The sequence below is a fragment of the Theileria annulata genome, chromosome 1 (assembly GCF_000003225.4).
Source record: "Theileria annulata chromosome 1, complete sequence, *** SEQUENCING IN PROGRESS ***".
Taxonomy (NCBI): domain Eukaryota; phylum Apicomplexa; class Aconoidasida; order Piroplasmida; family Theileriidae; genus Theileria; species Theileria annulata.
In genome coordinates this window covers 1,270,121-1,286,518 of record NC_011129.2, presented here as the reverse complement: position 1 = coordinate 1,286,518, position 16,398 = coordinate 1,270,121, and the positions used below count along the sequence as shown (strand labels likewise).

Here is a 16,398-nt window from a genome sequence, read left to right as displayed (position 1 = left end):
TTATTGTTTTCATATTTAATCTGTTCTACTTTAATTTTCCTTCAACAGTTATTTTAGTTTAAATGTGTACTATATCTCATTCTTCACCTACATAATCTTACATCCAAATTCATCAATGTAGTTTTAATAATAACATTCTCTCACCAATTTTCACTTTATACTTTTAACATTATTTTTTTGAGTTTGTATTTAATTTTTTTCTTTTTAATTTTTCGTTTTTCATGAATTAAACACCTTATAATATATCGAATGGAATAATTTGTGTTAATAATGTATTTTTATGATAATATTATTATGGATTTTACAAACTACATTCAACCCATTTATCAGATTCCTTACACATTATAAAATAATATCAATCACTAGTCTGTAATTCTAAAAGTAACACAACTCAACACACTGGCATGTAATTTTTAGTTTTAAAAATTTTAAAATGTCGGATAAATCGAACAAATATTTACGCAAAGATAGGTCCAGATTATATGATGGGTCTGAAAGAACAAGTTACGTTAGCCTGGGTTCTAGAAGAACCTTGATGAGGGGCTTATCGCGACTGAGCACTAATAGAACTTCTTTCAGCTCTTCAGTTACTGTTGAAAACGAGCAACAGTGCCAAGATATACTTTGCAAGAGAGGCCTTTTTAAAAGAATTTTCTATAATAATTTTAACAATTTATTCAATAAAAGTTTGTTTATACTAGTCAACTTTTCTAATCAGCTATTTAATTTAAAATTATTATTAAATATTATTTTAGATTTAATGTATTGCAACAATAACTGCAATAAGTACGGGACAATACTGTTAATTATGTTTATCATAAACTTGATTATACTGATTAGCGTTTTCCTAATAAATGATCCTGTTACCTGTAAAAAGGAGCTCACCGGTTACAAAGTTGGGATTGAGCATTCGGTAATGATCGGTTCTGAAGATTGCAATTTGAATAAGAACGAAAAGCTAATAAACTTTGATGAAATCTACGTTTACTATAAGCTGTTCAATTACCCTTTCCACTTTTCAAGTGTTTATAAACTGCTTAGCAAAATGCAAATATCCGGAAAAATCTCACGTAATCACGGTGATTTACAATACTGTAATACATATACCAAGATTCTGATCAATGGTATTCTTTTATATTATTAATTTAGCTAATTATTTCTTGTTAATATTAATCTATCGTGGTTCTAACCTTATTATAGGGGTTAATAGAATCTTGAATCCATGCGGATCACATTTGGTTAACGTGTATAATGACCAGTTCAAGTTCTTTTCCTCAGTAAGCGATAAAGACAATAAAAAGGTTATCAAAGAAGAAGAAATTGAACTGAATGAATCAAGTGAAGCATTAACAAATAATCAAGAGTTCGCATTCATCAAGAATGTCTCAAAAGAAGATAAATTAAATTTCAAGTATCATTTTTACAGATTTATATTTAGTTACCTAGTCATTATACTTAGATTAGTTGTTATCTGTTGAATAAAAATGTTTAGTGATTATTATTGGTTGGATGACGCACTTGAATATTCAAATGACTATAAAGTTGGACTGAATAAGAATTATGATCTGATTAATGGATGGAATAAAGGAAATAAGATCTCTAAGCAGTTGAATACAGAAAAATCAGGTTCAGGTGTGAGGAATGGTCATTTTATACAATGGCTAACTCCGCCTCCGTTCCCAACCTTCACAAAGCTGTACGGAATTTTAAAAGGACCCTTAGAACTTCCTCTCAAGCTACAGTTTAACAACAACTATGATGTTACCCTCTATGGTGGAAAGAAGTTTATTATTTTGAAGGCCTCGAGATTTAACATGGGTCACCTCATCACGTTTAGGATCTTGTTCTCAATATTCACTGTCTTATCCCTCATTTTTGCACTCATAATGTTACTATATAAACCGAAGAATATGTACAGTATATTTAATCTCTTATAATTTCACTATATATTGTAATTAACAGTTATCCGTCACACACCTTGCCTTACTAACATGTTTAATCTACACACATTTTATTCAAATTGAGGCCAATTAATTAAAATAGTTTATAGGTCAAATTACTAATAAATAAAAAATAAAAAATAATAGAAAAAATGAGAAGGCTGGAGAAGATGAATGTCTATGGAGACAAGGGCTAGGAATCACGAAATCTTCCATTTACGCGCTAGATGAAAATTTTTAAAAATGTGAAAAAATATCTGGAATCCGGATTAAAATAAGTCCGAAACACATTTGGGAAAATTGGACTTCCAGAAGGCATAGCACAGTTTTGCATAAAAGGCATCAGCATACCCGTGCACTTGACGTTGTATTTTAGATGCAAGTGATTTCTCTGCTTAAAAAGTATATTTAAACTAATTATAAAACATTTTCATAAAACAAAAAATACGTTTTTTACGACACGAGTAAAAAACGGATAAAGAAGGTCAAATGAAAATTGTTAACAAGACTATGGGATACATTTGAACTGTTTTAACTCTAACTTCGGAACCGATTTATATTTAACTTGATTTATAATTTAACTCGATTTTATTTGATTTACGCATATTTCGACTTTTAATCATCTGTCATAAAGGATTCTTACACAATCGGTAAATGATGACTTGGTAAGATGAAAAAAATAGGACTTAAAATTAGGGCACAAAAGGATAAATTAAATCCTGTGTTAGGAAGCAACTCTGACCCTTCGGAAGAGTATGATTCATTCCAGCAAAATGTTTTCACTCATCAACCAACCCAACTACACAAATCTCATCACTACATTACACACCAGAAAAAAACCAGCCAACACATCGACGATTTAAATTTTTATAATGGAAAATTTAATCAAAAGAGCAGAATTGGTCCAGGGAAGGTAGTAAATAACAGTAGGAATCTGGTAGAAGGTGAAACACTATCTAAGGATGACAATAAAACAAAATCTAAAATAAAGTCAAAAACAGCATCAATTTTACCTAGACTTTTAAAATCTTTATCATTTTTAGCTGTTTTAGGGTCAATTAATTCATTTTCATTAGCATTAGAGGAACCTTTTACTCAACACACTTCTAACCGAACGCCCTTTGAAGTATCATTAATTCAAAGCAACAGCAGTTTATCGCCTATTCATAATTCTTCAACTCAAAATTCAAGTCATCACAACGGTTTTAGTGGTAGTACCGTTAATAATACCTCATTAATAGAGACAAGGAATAACGTATTAAACAGAACACTAGGTAGATTCGGATCATTTTTGCAATCAGGATTGATAAGCAGTAGAGCAGACAAAAAGAAGCGGTCTGGTATGAATAGAAGAGGCCCTAAGGGGAAGAAAGGGAAGGGAGGAGAAGACGAAGAAAAGAGGAACAAGTGGACCGATTTCATGGCAAAGTTTGATATCGCTAAGGTCCACGGTTCAGGGGTTTACGTAGATTTGGGTGAATCTGCCACCGTTGGCAGTTATGACTACAGGATGCCTATAGGAAAATGTCCAGTTGTAGGTAAGGCAATCATACTCGAGAATGGAGCTGATTTTTTGAGCAGCATAACCCATCATGACCCCAAGGAGAGAGGGCTGGGGTTCCCTGCTACAAAAGTTGCCTCAAATTCATCAAAACTGGACATGGAGAACCAGCTCTTATCACCAATTAGTGCTCAGGTCCTAAGGAGCTGGAATTATAAACACGAATCAGATTTAAGTAATTGTGCTGAGTATTCGAGAAACATTGTTCCGGGCAGTAATCGTAATTCAAAGTATCGTTACCCGTTTGTATATGATGAGTCTGAGAAGCTTTGTTATATTTTATATAGTCCCATGCAATATAATCAGGGCGTAAAGTACTGTGACCAAGACTCTCCGGACGAAGGAACTAGCAGTTTAGCTTGTATGTACCCGGATAAGAGCAAGGAGGATTCACACCTATTTTACGGAACCAGCGGTCTTCACATGGACTGGCCTGTAGTTTGCCCAGTTTACCCTATTAGAGATTCGATTTTTGGATCCTACGACGACCAAAAGGACGAATGTGTTCCAATTGAGCCGATATTTGAGGAGGAGGCTGAAGATTATGAGGCATGTGCCAAGATAATTTTCGAGTATTCTCCAAGTGATGTTGATATTAGCACAAATAACCAGAAGCTTTCAGACGTCGACCTTTACAAGGAGGCGATGAATAATGGAAAGCTGAGCACTGCTCTTTCAATTATGTTTGCTCCTAGGTACTCTGAGGATCGTCCGATCTATACTAAAGGTGTCGGTATAAACTGGGCTACATACTCCGTCGAGGAAAAGAAATGTAACATTCTCGACGTTGTTCCCAGCTGTCTTATTATAAGTAACGGCCACTATGCCCTTACAAGTCTCAGCTCACCCAATGAAGAGGATGCTATAAATTACCCCTGCGATATCGTTCAGGGCAAGGGGTTTTTGAAGAACCCAAACGGTGGAAAAAAGAATGCTCAGGAACCGCCCAAGGAACCTGAACCTGAAGAACCTAAGAAGGAGGGTGCTGAAAACAAACCCAAAGAGAAAGGTAAATCTGAGAAAAAGAATGAAAAATCTATGCCTTCAGGACCATTCACGCCATACACTAGCTTGAAGAAGGAGGGTTTCGAGTGCAGTAAATACACTGTTGAGCGGGTGAACAAAAGCTGCGGCGTTTACTATGAATGCTCAGAAACGCCTGTATTATTTACCAAGAAGAATAGGATTTATCTATACATCATATTGGCAGTATCGCTTGTAGTACTGGCCGTCTTAGCCTACTTTGGATACAGGTACTACAGTAAGAATCACTTGAAAAAACACAATTCCCAGATATATGAAGATGATAACGTGAACAACTACTACAATGAGGACTTTGATGACGAACAAGATCGGGATGAATACGCTTCGAATGTTAGAGGTGATCAAATCTGGAGCAGACACACTCCAGACAGATCTGAAGTTACTCCAGTCAGAATCTCTAGGTTAAACCATTAAAACTAATTTTTACCTCTTTATTACACTTCATATATTATACATTGATGTGTTCAGTGTTATATGAGTAAAGTGTGGCTAAGCCACATGTTTAATTAATTATATGATTTTATTGAATGAGATGTGTAAATTCTAATTATTCTAAATATCAAAAATATTTTAATATTTGTTTGCGTGAATGGTACTATCAGCATAAAAACGGGAGTTATTACTACTACGCCAATATTCCTGGAATCCTTTTCACACCATTAAAGTATTGTTTATTCCCTAACCAATCTCTAATATTCATATTTACACTGATATTTTCTATTAATTATTACTTTAGGATTAATAAAAGGTTAAATAACAGTCAAATATTGAGTAATTGTGCAGAATTGCATTTTAATAAATTTCCCTTGGCAAAATTCGATAATATTTCTGACGTCAAAAGAGCTTTGCACATTGGTTATGATATATCTTTTTTTAAACTTTTTTTGAACTACTTACCACAAACTTCAGACACATATAATTTTATTTACTGTAACACATACGACACTCTTTTCAATATATACCACAAATACTCGAAGTAAATTTAAATATTACTAATTTTTAAATTCAGAAGGTATAAAATTGACATAAATTCTACATTTGACAACTTGAATTTACTGAGTGGGAATCTTCTTAACCTTCAACACCTCTTCAACTCTCAATATTTCAAATGTGTAGTTCTATACATCAATTCAAAAAAGTAACTTTTCTCAACAAAATTCACATTTTTCTTCAGTTTCAAGGAAATATTAAATAAAGAATTAATTGATAATTTTCATAAAATATTGACGTCATCTGGCTATGTAATAGTAGTAACAAACGATATTAATGTGAACAACAACCTCAACGTATTCTTCAATGTACGCTAACTAAAATTTCATTTATCTAAATATTTATTATTAATTTAGAAAGATTGGATAAGCGGGATCCTAGGGGATAAACAAAGTGGAAACGAGGATTTGAGATTATATGTAGGAATTAAAGAGAAATTGGAAATCCTGGATAAAATTATATTTGTTCATTGCTTCTATAAATTAAATAATAATAAACCAAACCAGAACTTGAATAAAATAGTATTTACTAAATAATAGGTACCACACAAAATTGGGTAATTCATCTCACATTCTAACTTTTAATGGTCAGATCAACTTCATATTTAATAAGCGAACAATGTGATTTAATTAATTCCGGCAATGGAAACACAGACGGTGATAAAAATACAGGTACAAAACGGGTTCACAATATACTGAAACAACAACTTAATCTTTTAAATTCTAATTCCGATCCGGATCCTGAAACCGATACTAATATAGAATCTGCTGCTAGTTCAGTCAGTAGAAGTGTGAAAAGGAAAAGCAAACCTCCCACTAAAAGTAAAAATATTAAAACTGATAAAAATTTTATTGATTTGCTAACTGGTGATAAGGCCACTAAAGCACAGACAGATACTTCCTTTAAGTTTGCACTAAATACATCCTATTTAAAGTTTACTCAATTATTTACTTAATATCACCATACATATAGTTAATACCATAGTGTTATGTGTATAATCTTATGATTAGACTTAAGGAAGAGGTTTGCAAATCCCATGTGTTGAAGAGTTTAGGAGGATATAAATTTATAAGTGATAACCAATTTGACAATTTTGTAATTTCAATCTTACCACAATAATATTTTATAAATTTCATTTTATAGTGCCTCTGACTAATGTTTGTATTTTATATTTTATTTTTAAATACATCTTTATGAATTTGGATGATGAGATCGTGGTTGCCCGTGAATTGGCATCAAACAACGACAATAAATTCACCGAGCGGATTTTCCAGCAAAATATTCAAAAATTTAGAAATTTACTTCAAACTTCCACTCCTTACAGCCTTTCAGACTTTGAAAAGTTTTTAAAGAAATTAACCAGTTCTAGACTTTTTGGAATCTTAGTCGACGATAACAATCAAAGTAGTGTTCAGTAGTTTTTTCCACAACCTTTAATTTATCTTGTTATATATATTAATATAACCATATAACTAATGTTATTATGAACGAATTTAGAGTACGGTGTGTTAAGGGATGATGATTTGGTCGGAAAGTTGCTGAAACTGAAGGACATCGATTATAAAATCTTCTGTACAATAGAAACTGCAGGTGATAAAGGGTTATGGACTGCAGATATACGCAAAATTTTGGGATTACATGTATTTTAACACTCAAATATAACTTAAAATTATATTATGTAGTTATTTATGGCACAATTCGTCAATAAATATTGATATGTGCAGATAAACCAAGTACAAAGAGGAGTTAAATATTTGTACGAGTCGAATAGATTAATAAGGCCGATCACGGACGTTAATTACAAGAGCAGGAAGCTGTTTATTTTATCATCTTTGGAACCTTCAACTCAAATTACGGGCGGTTCATTCTACAATAATGGCGAATTTAACGAACTTCTAGTAGAAAAATTACAGGAACAAATTTGTTCATTCCTCTCTAACAATCAGGGCTCTAATCTACAGCAGATTATTACATTTCTCAAGGAAACAAATATTATCCGCGGCGTATCTTCTTATACATAAAATCACTACTAGTTATATTAGTTATATATACACATTTATTGGAATAGAGATAAAATTTTACAGGAACTGCTGGAGACTGATGTAAATAGAATAATTAAGTTGCTAATATTGGAGAATAAAATATTCAACGCTTCCCTACAAAATAACCAATTCATCTACATTGTAATTTTATTATTTAACAACTAAATATTCATTGAATAATTATTTAACTATCCCGGTAGATATTTCACTAATAACCTTATTATAGTGGTGCGGCAACAATAACTTGAAGTTTATTGAAGATTGTTTTAATGTTCCGTGTTTTGGGTGCAATTTGTCAGACTCTTGTAATTTTTATGATGATAGTATTAACCCTAAAAATTGTAAATATTTAACCCAATGGTTGGATTATGACCAGATTTAATGTCGTTTTATAAATTTGTAATTTAGTTTATTTCTAAAAATGTATACTATATATTATCAATACCCAGTTCATACAGAGAACTTTGAATTTATTGATGGGCTAAAGGTTGGTTTGGTAGGGATTTGTTTATCATTTCTAATTTGGGCATTATTTTCCATTTTGATTAGAAGGTACCAGTTTGGGAAATTTATTTTTGGCTGTTTCATCGGATTCTACATATTTACGATGTTAAAAATTTGGATTCTCGACGATTTTATCAACAACTTACACTACTCTCTTGGAAGGCTTTGGTTCAAGTTTAGGAGGGTTATAATGTCAGTTGAGGAAGGATTATACCGTCTAAAACTGGGATTTACATATGGTTTAAAGGATAAATTACTATTTAAAGTAGATAGATTTTTTGACAACCTTGTGGATGATGAAAATCTGGTAAAATACATATCTGAAGGGTTTGTGTTTGGTTTCCTTTTTTTCGTACTACTAATTTTCTACCTAATTACAAAGTGCTCAGATGAAAGTCGTTCTTTGATTCTGATTATTTTTAAGGATTTTTTCTCCATTTGTATATTATCTGCTTTGTTCTTAGTTTATACACAAAATTTTAATTCTCTATTCACTCACTGGAATCTACTCAAATACTTCTAAAACTAACATTTTAACACTAATTTCTTTGTTAATATGTTTATATATGCATATTTTTACTTAAAATTCCTCTTGGTGTGACACCCCCCCATTATTAGAATTTCATATTCATTACTTTTCTAACTTTTCTCATTTTTCAAAGGTACTAACAGTTTATTTTTATTTTCCCTCTATTTGATTACTACAGAGTATTATTAGTTATATATCAATGTAGTATAATATCTTAAATTTATTCTATGTAATATTTATTGTTGTGATTCCACTCTAATGTTTATTATTTCAGATGGCTATTAAGGAGAAGAAATCAAAGGAAGCTGTTGCCAGGGCCGCTATGGCCGGTGGTCGTTCCAAGCGCAAGGTATAAATCTACTCATGATACTTATTTTATTAAGGAGATTTTAATATTTATTTTTTAGAAATGGGTAAAAGTACGTGCAAAAGATAAATTGAATAATTCTGTTTTATTTGACAAGACAGCTTATGATAAGCTAATGAACGAGATTCCCAAGAGCAAGCTGATTACAGTTTCAGTGGTATCAGAACGTCTTAAGGTTAACGGTAGTCTCGCAAGACAAGCATTACGTGAGTTGGAGTCCCTTAACCTGATCAAACCAATCTGTGAGCCACATCACGCACAACTATTATACACCAAAGTTTAATCTATTACTTTACACATTCGTAACATTTATTTATAAACTTTTTATAGACATTAAAATTAATCCAAGCAGTGACAAGTGGAGTGTATTTCTCGGATTTAATATTACCACTCTCAGCTTCGTAGGCAGAAGCTTGAGCCTGAACAAATTGGAATTTCTGTTTCACACCACTACCATCGAATTTGCTGTATTTCTCTTTAACAGCTTTGGCCAGACTTTTTATATCACCAGTACCAGCAGTACCAAGTTGATTGAGTTTCAGTTGGAGTCCCCTGGATTCACCAGCACCATCACCCACAGCATCTTTAAGTAGTTCTTCAGGCTTATACACAGAATTGAAAGCATCCCATGCCTTCTCAACTGCTTGATACTTCTCCGGTCGGTCACCATCTTTATATTTATCTTCTTTATTTTGTTTCTCAACTTCAGCGAATTTAAGATTGGCTGCATCGTATTGTTGTTTAACAGCAGTGGCCTTACGTTTTAGTTCTTCAAGTTGACTAGTATCAGCTTCAGCAAGTTCTCTTAGTTTGTCTCGAAGTTTATCTTTAGTGGTTTCATTTTCACCGATTTCATTAGCAAGATTTTGGGGAGCATCGTCATCTTTAGCACCAACTGCCTGGGCTAGTTTGTTGGCTGCACCATGTAGTTTTTCTGCGAGCTTCCTAAGTTTACCCTCATCATCTTTTCCACCAGCCTTAGCCTTGAGTACTTTGGCAGCATCATCCTTACTAACATCAATAACTGCACTGTATAGGTCATTGGCTCTCTCATATAGTGTTTGGGCCTTTCCTCGGAGTCCTTGGGTTTTATTTGCACCAGCTGCGACTCTAAGTTTGTCATCAGTAACAGTATCAAGAGCTAGTTTCTGAATTACTCTATTTTACCCATCACAAAAACAATAAATAATATTACATGGGTGAGGAATTTTAACCACTTAGTAACTATGGAAGGAGTAATGATCCACCAGAATTTGATTTGTCTGGGTTTAAAAGTGTCATTGATATGAGGTAGATTAGTGACTTTGATGGTTTTGGTGCTGGTGCTGTTGCTGGTGCCGGTTTTGATTTCGATGGTGGATTTGACGTCTTTGAATTTGTCATATTTGTCTGAACTTTCGGGCATTAGCAACATTGGCATCACCTTGGAGTGTAGTTGCCTTTGATTCCACTTCATTTGCAAACTGTTTGATGACTGCCTTACAAAGTGCTTCGAATTGGGTGTTGACCTTCCCCCAAGCATCATCAACGTTCTGGACCTTTCGTTGTTCAGGAGATTGTGGTGGTGATGGTTGATCTTTATATTGTTTGTATTTATCCTGGCCTGCCAGTGTTTCGTATGCGGCTTTGACCTTGCCGAATGCTTCTATGACTGCTTTGGCCTTATCGTGATTAGTTTGATCACCGGATAGTTCGGATGCCTTAGTATATAGACTAGTTTTATCAGTACCAGTATCAGGACCTTTGGCTGCCTTAGCTAGAGCTGTGGCTGGAACTTGAAGTTCAGTAAGTTCTTCACCACCAGGTAATGCAGTGGCTGCTCTGTTCAGCGCTTCGGCCTTACTGGCTAGGTCTCCGGCTGCAGCTCCGACATTACCGGCATCACTAAACTTACTTTCAGCAGTGTTTTTAAGTGTGTTGGCCTTAGACTCGAGTTCTTTGGCCTTCTCCTCCAGATATTTACCTTTTTCACTAGTGCCTTTGATATCATATTTCTTTGCATATATTAGTGCTCTTACTTAGTGTCCATAGCCAACAGCGTATTTGTCAAATTCCTTACAGGCATGATTGAAAGTCTTCCATCATTCACAACTTGTGTATATTCTGGTTTACCCTGACCTTGAGTATAACTTTCTTTTTGTTTCACAACTTCGTCATAGGCACCTTTGACTTCTTTGTATTTATCTTTAACAGCATTGGCCAGAGTAGGTAGATCACCAGGTTGACCAGCATTGTGAGTACCAAGTGATGCGAGTGCCTCTCGAAGTGTACCAGGAGAGGTTTCTTCTTGACCGACAGCATCTTTAAGTTCTTGGGCTTTAGTTTTAGGGTCACCAGGACTAGTAACTGCTTCGTATTGAGATCTAATAGAAGAAATAGCCTTATAGGAAGAACCCAGTTTCTTAACCTTTTCGAATTTAGGTTTGACACCATCACCACTGGTATCTTCGTATGCATCTTTAACAGCTTTGGCCTGATTTTGATCACTAGAAACATTTTTGAGGGCGTGTCTAATACCGTTGGATTCATCTTGACCGACAGCGGTGGCAAGTTCATTTGCTTCTGTATAACCAGTACCACCTTCACCAACTGCTTCTTGAAGTGCTTTGGCTGCCTCGTAGAGTTCTTTGGCCAGATTTCTGAGTCCATCATTTTCATTTTCACCAGCTTTTTGTTTAAGCGCATTGTCATGTGTACCAGGAGCTGCACTGGCTAGTTCTTTTGCTTTTTCATAAAGTGTCTTGGCGAGTTTCCTTAGTTTACCATCAGTTGTATCATCTTTACCAACCTTATGTTGTAGTACTCTGGCGGCTTCAGCATTATCAGTAGCAGTAACTGCAGTGTTAAGGGCATTGGCTTTATCGTGTAGTGCTTTAGCAAGTGCTCGAAGTCCATCAGAAGGTTCGGATTCACTTGTACCAGCTGCTGCTCTAAGTTTCTCATCAGTACTATAACTGTAAATAGCTTTTGACCTATATTAATTTTTCCAGTGACCTAAAAGATTATAAGTACTACATATGTCAGGAAATTTAACCACTGACAGATAATTGAAGGAGCAATGATCCACCAGAATTTCCACCACTTCATGGCACCATCGATGACATTTTTGAGAGCCTCCCAGGCATCTTTGACATTATTTTGAGCACCCAGATTACTTGTACCTAGGGCATTGTATACATTCTCTAACTTATCGATGAGGGTTTTCACTTCAGAAGGAGTAGCATTACCAGTAGCTATCTGTGGAGCCTTAATGTACACTTGATCTGAGTAATGTTTCATTTTGGTAACGTTTAGTATATTGTCATACAGATCCTTGAGAGCCTCGAACTGTTTCTCAACCTTTTGCCTATCATCCCCACCTAGTTTGTTGCAAGCATGTTCCATAGAGTCAAAGTATTTAACTATCTTGTAGGCCTCAGTAGTACCAGAACCAGAGTTGCGTAGAGTGGTGGCTTCGGTTGATATCTTATCGGAATAATACCTGATCTTAGTGAAAGGCATCATTGTATCGTAGTAGGTAGTGAGATCTTCAAATTTGGATTTGACATTCTGGACGAGTGGATCATGGAGTTTGTTATTTTCAATGGCTACCTTGATCAGTTGATCAAAGTTATGCTTGACAGTGTCGAATGCCTCTATGACATCTTTGGCCTTTTCATAAGTAGTATTACTGGATAGCTCGGTTGCCTTTTTATGTAGACTATCAGTATCATCAAGACCATCTTTCTTGGCTGCATCCTTAAGTTTTTGGGCTTGAGGACTAAGTTCAGAATCACTTATTAATTTGGCTTCATCCGAAAGTGTTTGGGCCTTGGTGGCTAGTTCTGTAGGTTTCTGGCCAAGTGTATTAAGTTCAGTGGTAGTCTGACCCTCAGCAGTTGATTTGAGTGCTTTGGCCTTAGTCTTGAGTTTGGTAAGGTTTAGGATCCCATCATAGATAGCCTTCAGTTCTTCAAATTTGGTTTCAACATCGGTGACCTTTTGATTAGTTTCCTGATTAATTCTTTTAGCTTTTTCCATTAGTGCATTGTATTTAGTAGTGACATCGTCAAACTTAGTTATGACAGCGGTGGCCAAACCTTCAAGACCACTAGGCTGAGTGGCTAGTTGTCCTGCATGATAATGTAGACTTTCAGTATCACCACTAGTAGGATCTTTCTTGGCTGCATCTCTGAGAGATCCGGCTGGTTCTTCAAGTGGTTTAAGTGGACCACCCTGCTTAGCAGCCTCTTCTAGTTGACCTGCTTTTGTGGAAAGTGAGTCAGCCGCACTCTTTAGTTGTCCGGCTTTAGCATCGAGTTGATCACCTTTTCCAGTATCGCCTTTGATATCATTGTTCCTAATGTTGGTAATTTCATTGGTAGATTGACCATCAGCAGTTGAGCTAAGTGCTTGGGCATTAGTCTGTATTCATCGGCCCTTATTAAACTCAGTTTGAAGTGCTTCGAATGCAGTTGTAACTTGTTCAAATTGTTGTGTCCGCTTTTTTGCTTGTTCATCTGTTGCCACTTCTTTGTACAAACGTTCTACCTCATTGTACTTTGCAAGGACCAATTTTCCCTTAGAAACCAGTTCAAAACCACTAGCACTATTAAGATCTGTGAGTAAGCCTTTAAGTTCATTGGCGGCTACTTTCAGTTTAGTGACCTTTCGTTTAGCATTTCTAGCAGCATCAGCAGTTAGTTGACCTAGTGCAGTTTCTAGTGAGCTGGCATTATCATGTAGTGTCTGGGCCTGTTTTCGGATAGAATGGTACTATCATACCAGGAGCAATTCCAGGATATATGGAGTAAAGTAGTCCCATACGGAAAAGGACCACAGAGCAGGCGGTACCAGATGACCATAATAGTTCACAGGATCAGTGGTCTTATAACCACACTTATTGGGACCAGTTGTGGCATGGCTATCAACTATAAATCCAGTATCTATAGTATACTCAGTAGTACCTGACTCGGATTTGAGCTGTAGATTGCTGATACATTTTTTATGATATGAGACAGTTGGGTGCTGCTCCTCAGACTCAGATTTGCATGTCCAGGTCCATATCACAGCTGCTGCAAGGGATACTGCTAATGAGATGACTATGCCAATCATGACAATGAAGTAGTCAGAATTCCATTTCCTTCTATTACCAAATATTAGTGTAGTGATGTAACCTTCATAATAAAATGACAGCAATGGCATAAGATATGCACCAATCAGCTGTGTTGGTAACTGAATGTTGTCATCAGTACCTTTGTTATTCTCTGTAATGAAGTTAATATATGAATATATGAATATAACAGCTAGGATGATTTGGAGTGGAGCTAATATATCAAATAAATGCCAGATCCAACCATAAACAGTAACGTGTTTATTGGATTCTTTGCATTCTGATTCTCCTATGTGAACTCCGTGTTCTGGTTCTTTTATTTCGAGGTAGCTTTTCCATCCTCCAAAACCATTATTAGTTGCCTGAGGTCCATGCCATACGTATTTAGTTTTGGGAGAATAGTCTTATCTCATACTAAAGATAGAAGGAATAACAGTGATCTAGAACTTTTCAGTAGATATGGCTTCATGGTAGAGTTTATCAAAAGCATTCCACGCATCTACAACTGGTTGATATTGTGTTTTACCGGCATATGCCGTGTCTTTAAGTGCCTTAACTGCATAGTATTTAGATTTTACTCCACTCCAGGTATTCCCGTATTTATCTTTAACATTCTTGGCCTTTTCAGTTAGTTTAGGATCACCTTCAGTAGCACTACCGAGTTCATTGAGAGCCTCTCGAAGAGTACCGGGTTTACCAGCAGAACTAGGAGCCTTATCATCTTTACCGACAGCAGTGGCAAGACCTTGGGCACCACCACCATCAACACCACCAGTAACTTTCTTCTGTAGTTCATTGGCCGCTTCATAGAGGGCTTTGGCCAAGTATCTTAGTGTACCAGGTGTATCTTGACTTGTACCAGCTTCGACTCTAAGTTTTGTTGCCTTGTTAACGTTTAGTATGGAGTCATATAGGTTCTTGAGATCTCTGTAGGAGGTATCAACGGCCTGAACCTTTTGTTCATCAGGTTCTAGTGATGATTGACCTGCTTCTATTTTGGCTAGTGCCGCTTGGTATTTGGCTTTAGCCTTAAGATCATTGTACTTATCTGTGACAGTATCAAATTTTTGGATGACTTCATCAGTCGGTGCAGTAGTGTCACCATCTTTGGTGTTGATAGCACCTGCTAGTGCTGCTGCTTTCTGTTGGAGGCCACCTTTACCACCACTACTGGCTGCATCCCTGAGGGCATTGGCTTCTTCACTAAGTTCAGAAACGGCCTTTAGGTCACTGGCTTTTTCGTAAATTGTGTGGGCCCTGGTGGATAGTTCCTGAACCCTAAGCCTGAGGACATTTACATAGGACTTCTGAAGGACGTCAAACTTATCTTCAAGATCTTTGAAAGCAGATTTAACTAGGGTATATTCACCAGTAACAAGAGCAGTATATTCCTTTTCTTTTTTCCTAACCTTACCGTAGGCATCTTTGACAGCATTGTACTTCTTGATTACTTCTTGGGCCTTTTCAACAATTAGTGCATCAGTACTAGCAGTTTTGAGATCATTGAGGGCCTTTTGTAGTGAATTTGGGGAGCCGGTATTGTCTCCTACAGCTGTGGCGAGGGCGTTGGCAAGTTGTTTGAGTAGTTCTTTAAGTTCAGTATCAGGATCTTGACCACCTGGTTTAGCTTGAAGTCCAGAGGCTTGGGCTAGGTTGTTTGCATTATTATATAGGTCAATGGCCTTCTTAAGAATCTTTTCATCTTTACCAGTACCTTCACCAATTAGGTATCTAAACCTATAACCGATGAGCATTTGGTAATAGGTGTTCTTAACAGAGTGGTACGCCTTGACAACCTCAATGACATTAGGATTATTGGTTAGGCCACTTTCTTTGGCTAGTTTCATTAGTGCTTCGTAGTTGTTTTCAACGGCTTCAAATGCGTCTATGACGGCTGTGGCCTGTCCATCAGCAGCTTGTTCAGTCTTTTTAGATAGATCTTCTGCAGCCTTGTATAGACCACCATCACTTTCATTGCCGGCTACATTCTTAAGGCTTCCCGCTTGTTCTTCAAGTGGTTTAAGTGGACTACCAGTATTCTGAGTAGCAGCAGTCACTATTCCTTCAGCTGCTGTGTGAAGTGCTTCGGCCTTCTCCTTTAGTTGACCGGCTTTAGTACCGAGTTGAGGTTGAGGAGTATTACCTGCATTGAGATCAGTATCCTTAGTGGTAGCAAGTTCACTAGTAGATTGAGTCCCAGCACTGGTTTTAAGTTGATCGGCCTTAGACTGTATATCATCGGCATAGATTGTGATTCCGTTAGTATGATAAGATGGCTTATCTTGAGTCTGGTTATAGACTTGTTCCATTATGTTACAGTCCGGTGTAT

General features: G+C 36.0%; 7 protein-coding genes across 7 annotated transcripts, besides 11 other annotated features; 5 read left to right on the top strand and 2 right to left on the bottom strand.

Annotated features, from left to right (window-relative positions):
* Positions 1-433: 433 nt before the first annotated feature.
* TA02985 (uncharacterized protein) lies at positions 434-1,937 on the top strand (the record flags this gene model as incomplete). Its single annotated transcript, XM_949045.1, has 3 exons — positions 434-1,124; positions 1,201-1,411; positions 1,493-1,937. 3 exons carry the CDS (start codon positions 434-436, stop codon positions 1,935-1,937), a joined length of 1,347 nt encoding a protein of 448 aa, XP_954138.1.
* Positions 686-754: a sequence feature (3 probable transmembrane helices predicted for TA02985 by TMHMM2.0 at aa 85-107, 122-141 and 412-434).
* Positions 797-856: a sequence feature (3 probable transmembrane helices predicted for TA02985 by TMHMM2.0 at aa 85-107, 122-141 and 412-434).
* Positions 1,824-1,892: a sequence feature (3 probable transmembrane helices predicted for TA02985 by TMHMM2.0 at aa 85-107, 122-141 and 412-434).
* Positions 1,938-2,610: 673 nt separating the features above from the next.
* Positions 2,611-4,959, top strand: TA02980 (integral membrane protein (apical merozoite antigen), putative; the record flags this gene model as incomplete). The annotated part of the gene is made up of 1 exon (XM_949044.1): positions 2,611-4,959. The coding sequence occupies one exon, from the start codon at positions 2,611-2,613 to the stop codon at positions 4,957-4,959; it is 2,349 nt and encodes a 782-aa protein (XP_954137.1).
* Positions 4,687-4,755: a sequence feature (1 probable transmembrane helix predicted for TA02980 by TMHMM2.0 at aa 693-715).
* Positions 4,960-5,072: 113 nt separating the features above from the next.
* TA02975 (uncharacterized protein) lies at positions 5,073-6,490 on the top strand (the record flags this gene model as incomplete). The annotated part of the gene is given in 6 exon segments (XM_949043.1): positions 5,073-5,521; positions 5,555-5,683; positions 5,720-5,843; positions 5,892-6,056; positions 6,075-6,091; positions 6,127-6,490. The coding sequence occupies 6 exon segments, from the start codon at positions 5,073-5,075 to the stop codon at positions 6,488-6,490; spliced, it is 1,248 nt and encodes a 415-aa protein (XP_954136.1).
* Positions 5,217-5,285: a sequence feature (1 probable transmembrane helix predicted for TA02975 by TMHMM2.0 at aa 49-71).
* Positions 6,491-6,728: 238 nt separating the features above from the next.
* Positions 6,729-8,604, top strand: TA02970 (DNA-directed RNA polymerase III (-specific) subunit (RPC34); the record flags this gene model as incomplete). The annotated part of the gene is made up of 6 exons (XM_949042.1): positions 6,729-6,939; positions 7,033-7,175; positions 7,260-7,538; positions 7,578-7,718; positions 7,804-7,882; positions 8,027-8,604. The coding sequence occupies 6 exons, from the start codon at positions 6,729-6,731 to the stop codon at positions 8,602-8,604; spliced, it is 1,431 nt and encodes a 476-aa protein (XP_954135.1).
* Positions 8,065-8,124: a sequence feature (4 probable transmembrane helices predicted for TA02970 by TMHMM2.0 at aa 298-317, 322-344, 408-430 and 437-459).
* Positions 8,137-8,205: a sequence feature (4 probable transmembrane helices predicted for TA02970 by TMHMM2.0 at aa 298-317, 322-344, 408-430 and 437-459).
* Positions 8,395-8,463: a sequence feature (4 probable transmembrane helices predicted for TA02970 by TMHMM2.0 at aa 298-317, 322-344, 408-430 and 437-459).
* Positions 8,482-8,550: a sequence feature (4 probable transmembrane helices predicted for TA02970 by TMHMM2.0 at aa 298-317, 322-344, 408-430 and 437-459).
* Positions 8,605-8,884: 280 nt separating the features above from the next.
* TA02965 (40S ribosomal S25 protein, putative) lies at positions 8,885-9,260 on the top strand (the record flags this gene model as incomplete). Its single annotated transcript, XM_949041.1, has 2 exons — positions 8,885-8,959; positions 9,018-9,260. The coding sequence occupies 2 exons, from the start codon at positions 8,885-8,887 to the stop codon at positions 9,258-9,260; spliced, it is 318 nt and encodes a 105-aa protein (XP_954134.1).
* Positions 9,261-9,264: 4 nt separating this feature from the next.
* Positions 9,265-14,161, bottom strand: TA02960 (Tpr-related protein family member, putative; the record flags this gene model as incomplete). Its single annotated transcript, XM_949040.1, has 7 exons — positions 9,265-10,125; positions 10,173-10,366; positions 10,401-10,971; positions 11,037-11,949; positions 12,012-13,361; positions 13,407-13,711; positions 13,742-14,161. The coding sequence occupies 7 exons, from the start codon at positions 14,159-14,161 to the stop codon at positions 9,265-9,267; spliced, it is 4,614 nt and encodes a 1,537-aa protein (XP_954133.1).
* Positions 14,012-14,080: a sequence feature (1 probable transmembrane helix predicted for TA02960 by TMHMM2.0 at aa 28-50).
* Positions 14,027-14,161: a sequence feature (Signal anchor predicted for TA02960 by SignalP 2.0 HMM (Signal peptide probability 0.001, signal anchor probability 0.995) with cleavage site probability 0.001 between residues 45 and 46).
* A 348-nt stretch (positions 14,162-14,509) lies between these two features.
* Positions 14,510-16,378, bottom strand: TA02955 (Tpr-related protein family member, putative; the record flags this gene model as incomplete). Its single annotated transcript, XM_949039.1, has 1 exon — positions 14,510-16,378. The coding sequence occupies one exon, from the start codon at positions 16,376-16,378 to the stop codon at positions 14,510-14,512; it is 1,869 nt and encodes a 622-aa protein (XP_954132.1).
* Positions 16,379-16,398: the final 20 nt, after the last annotated feature.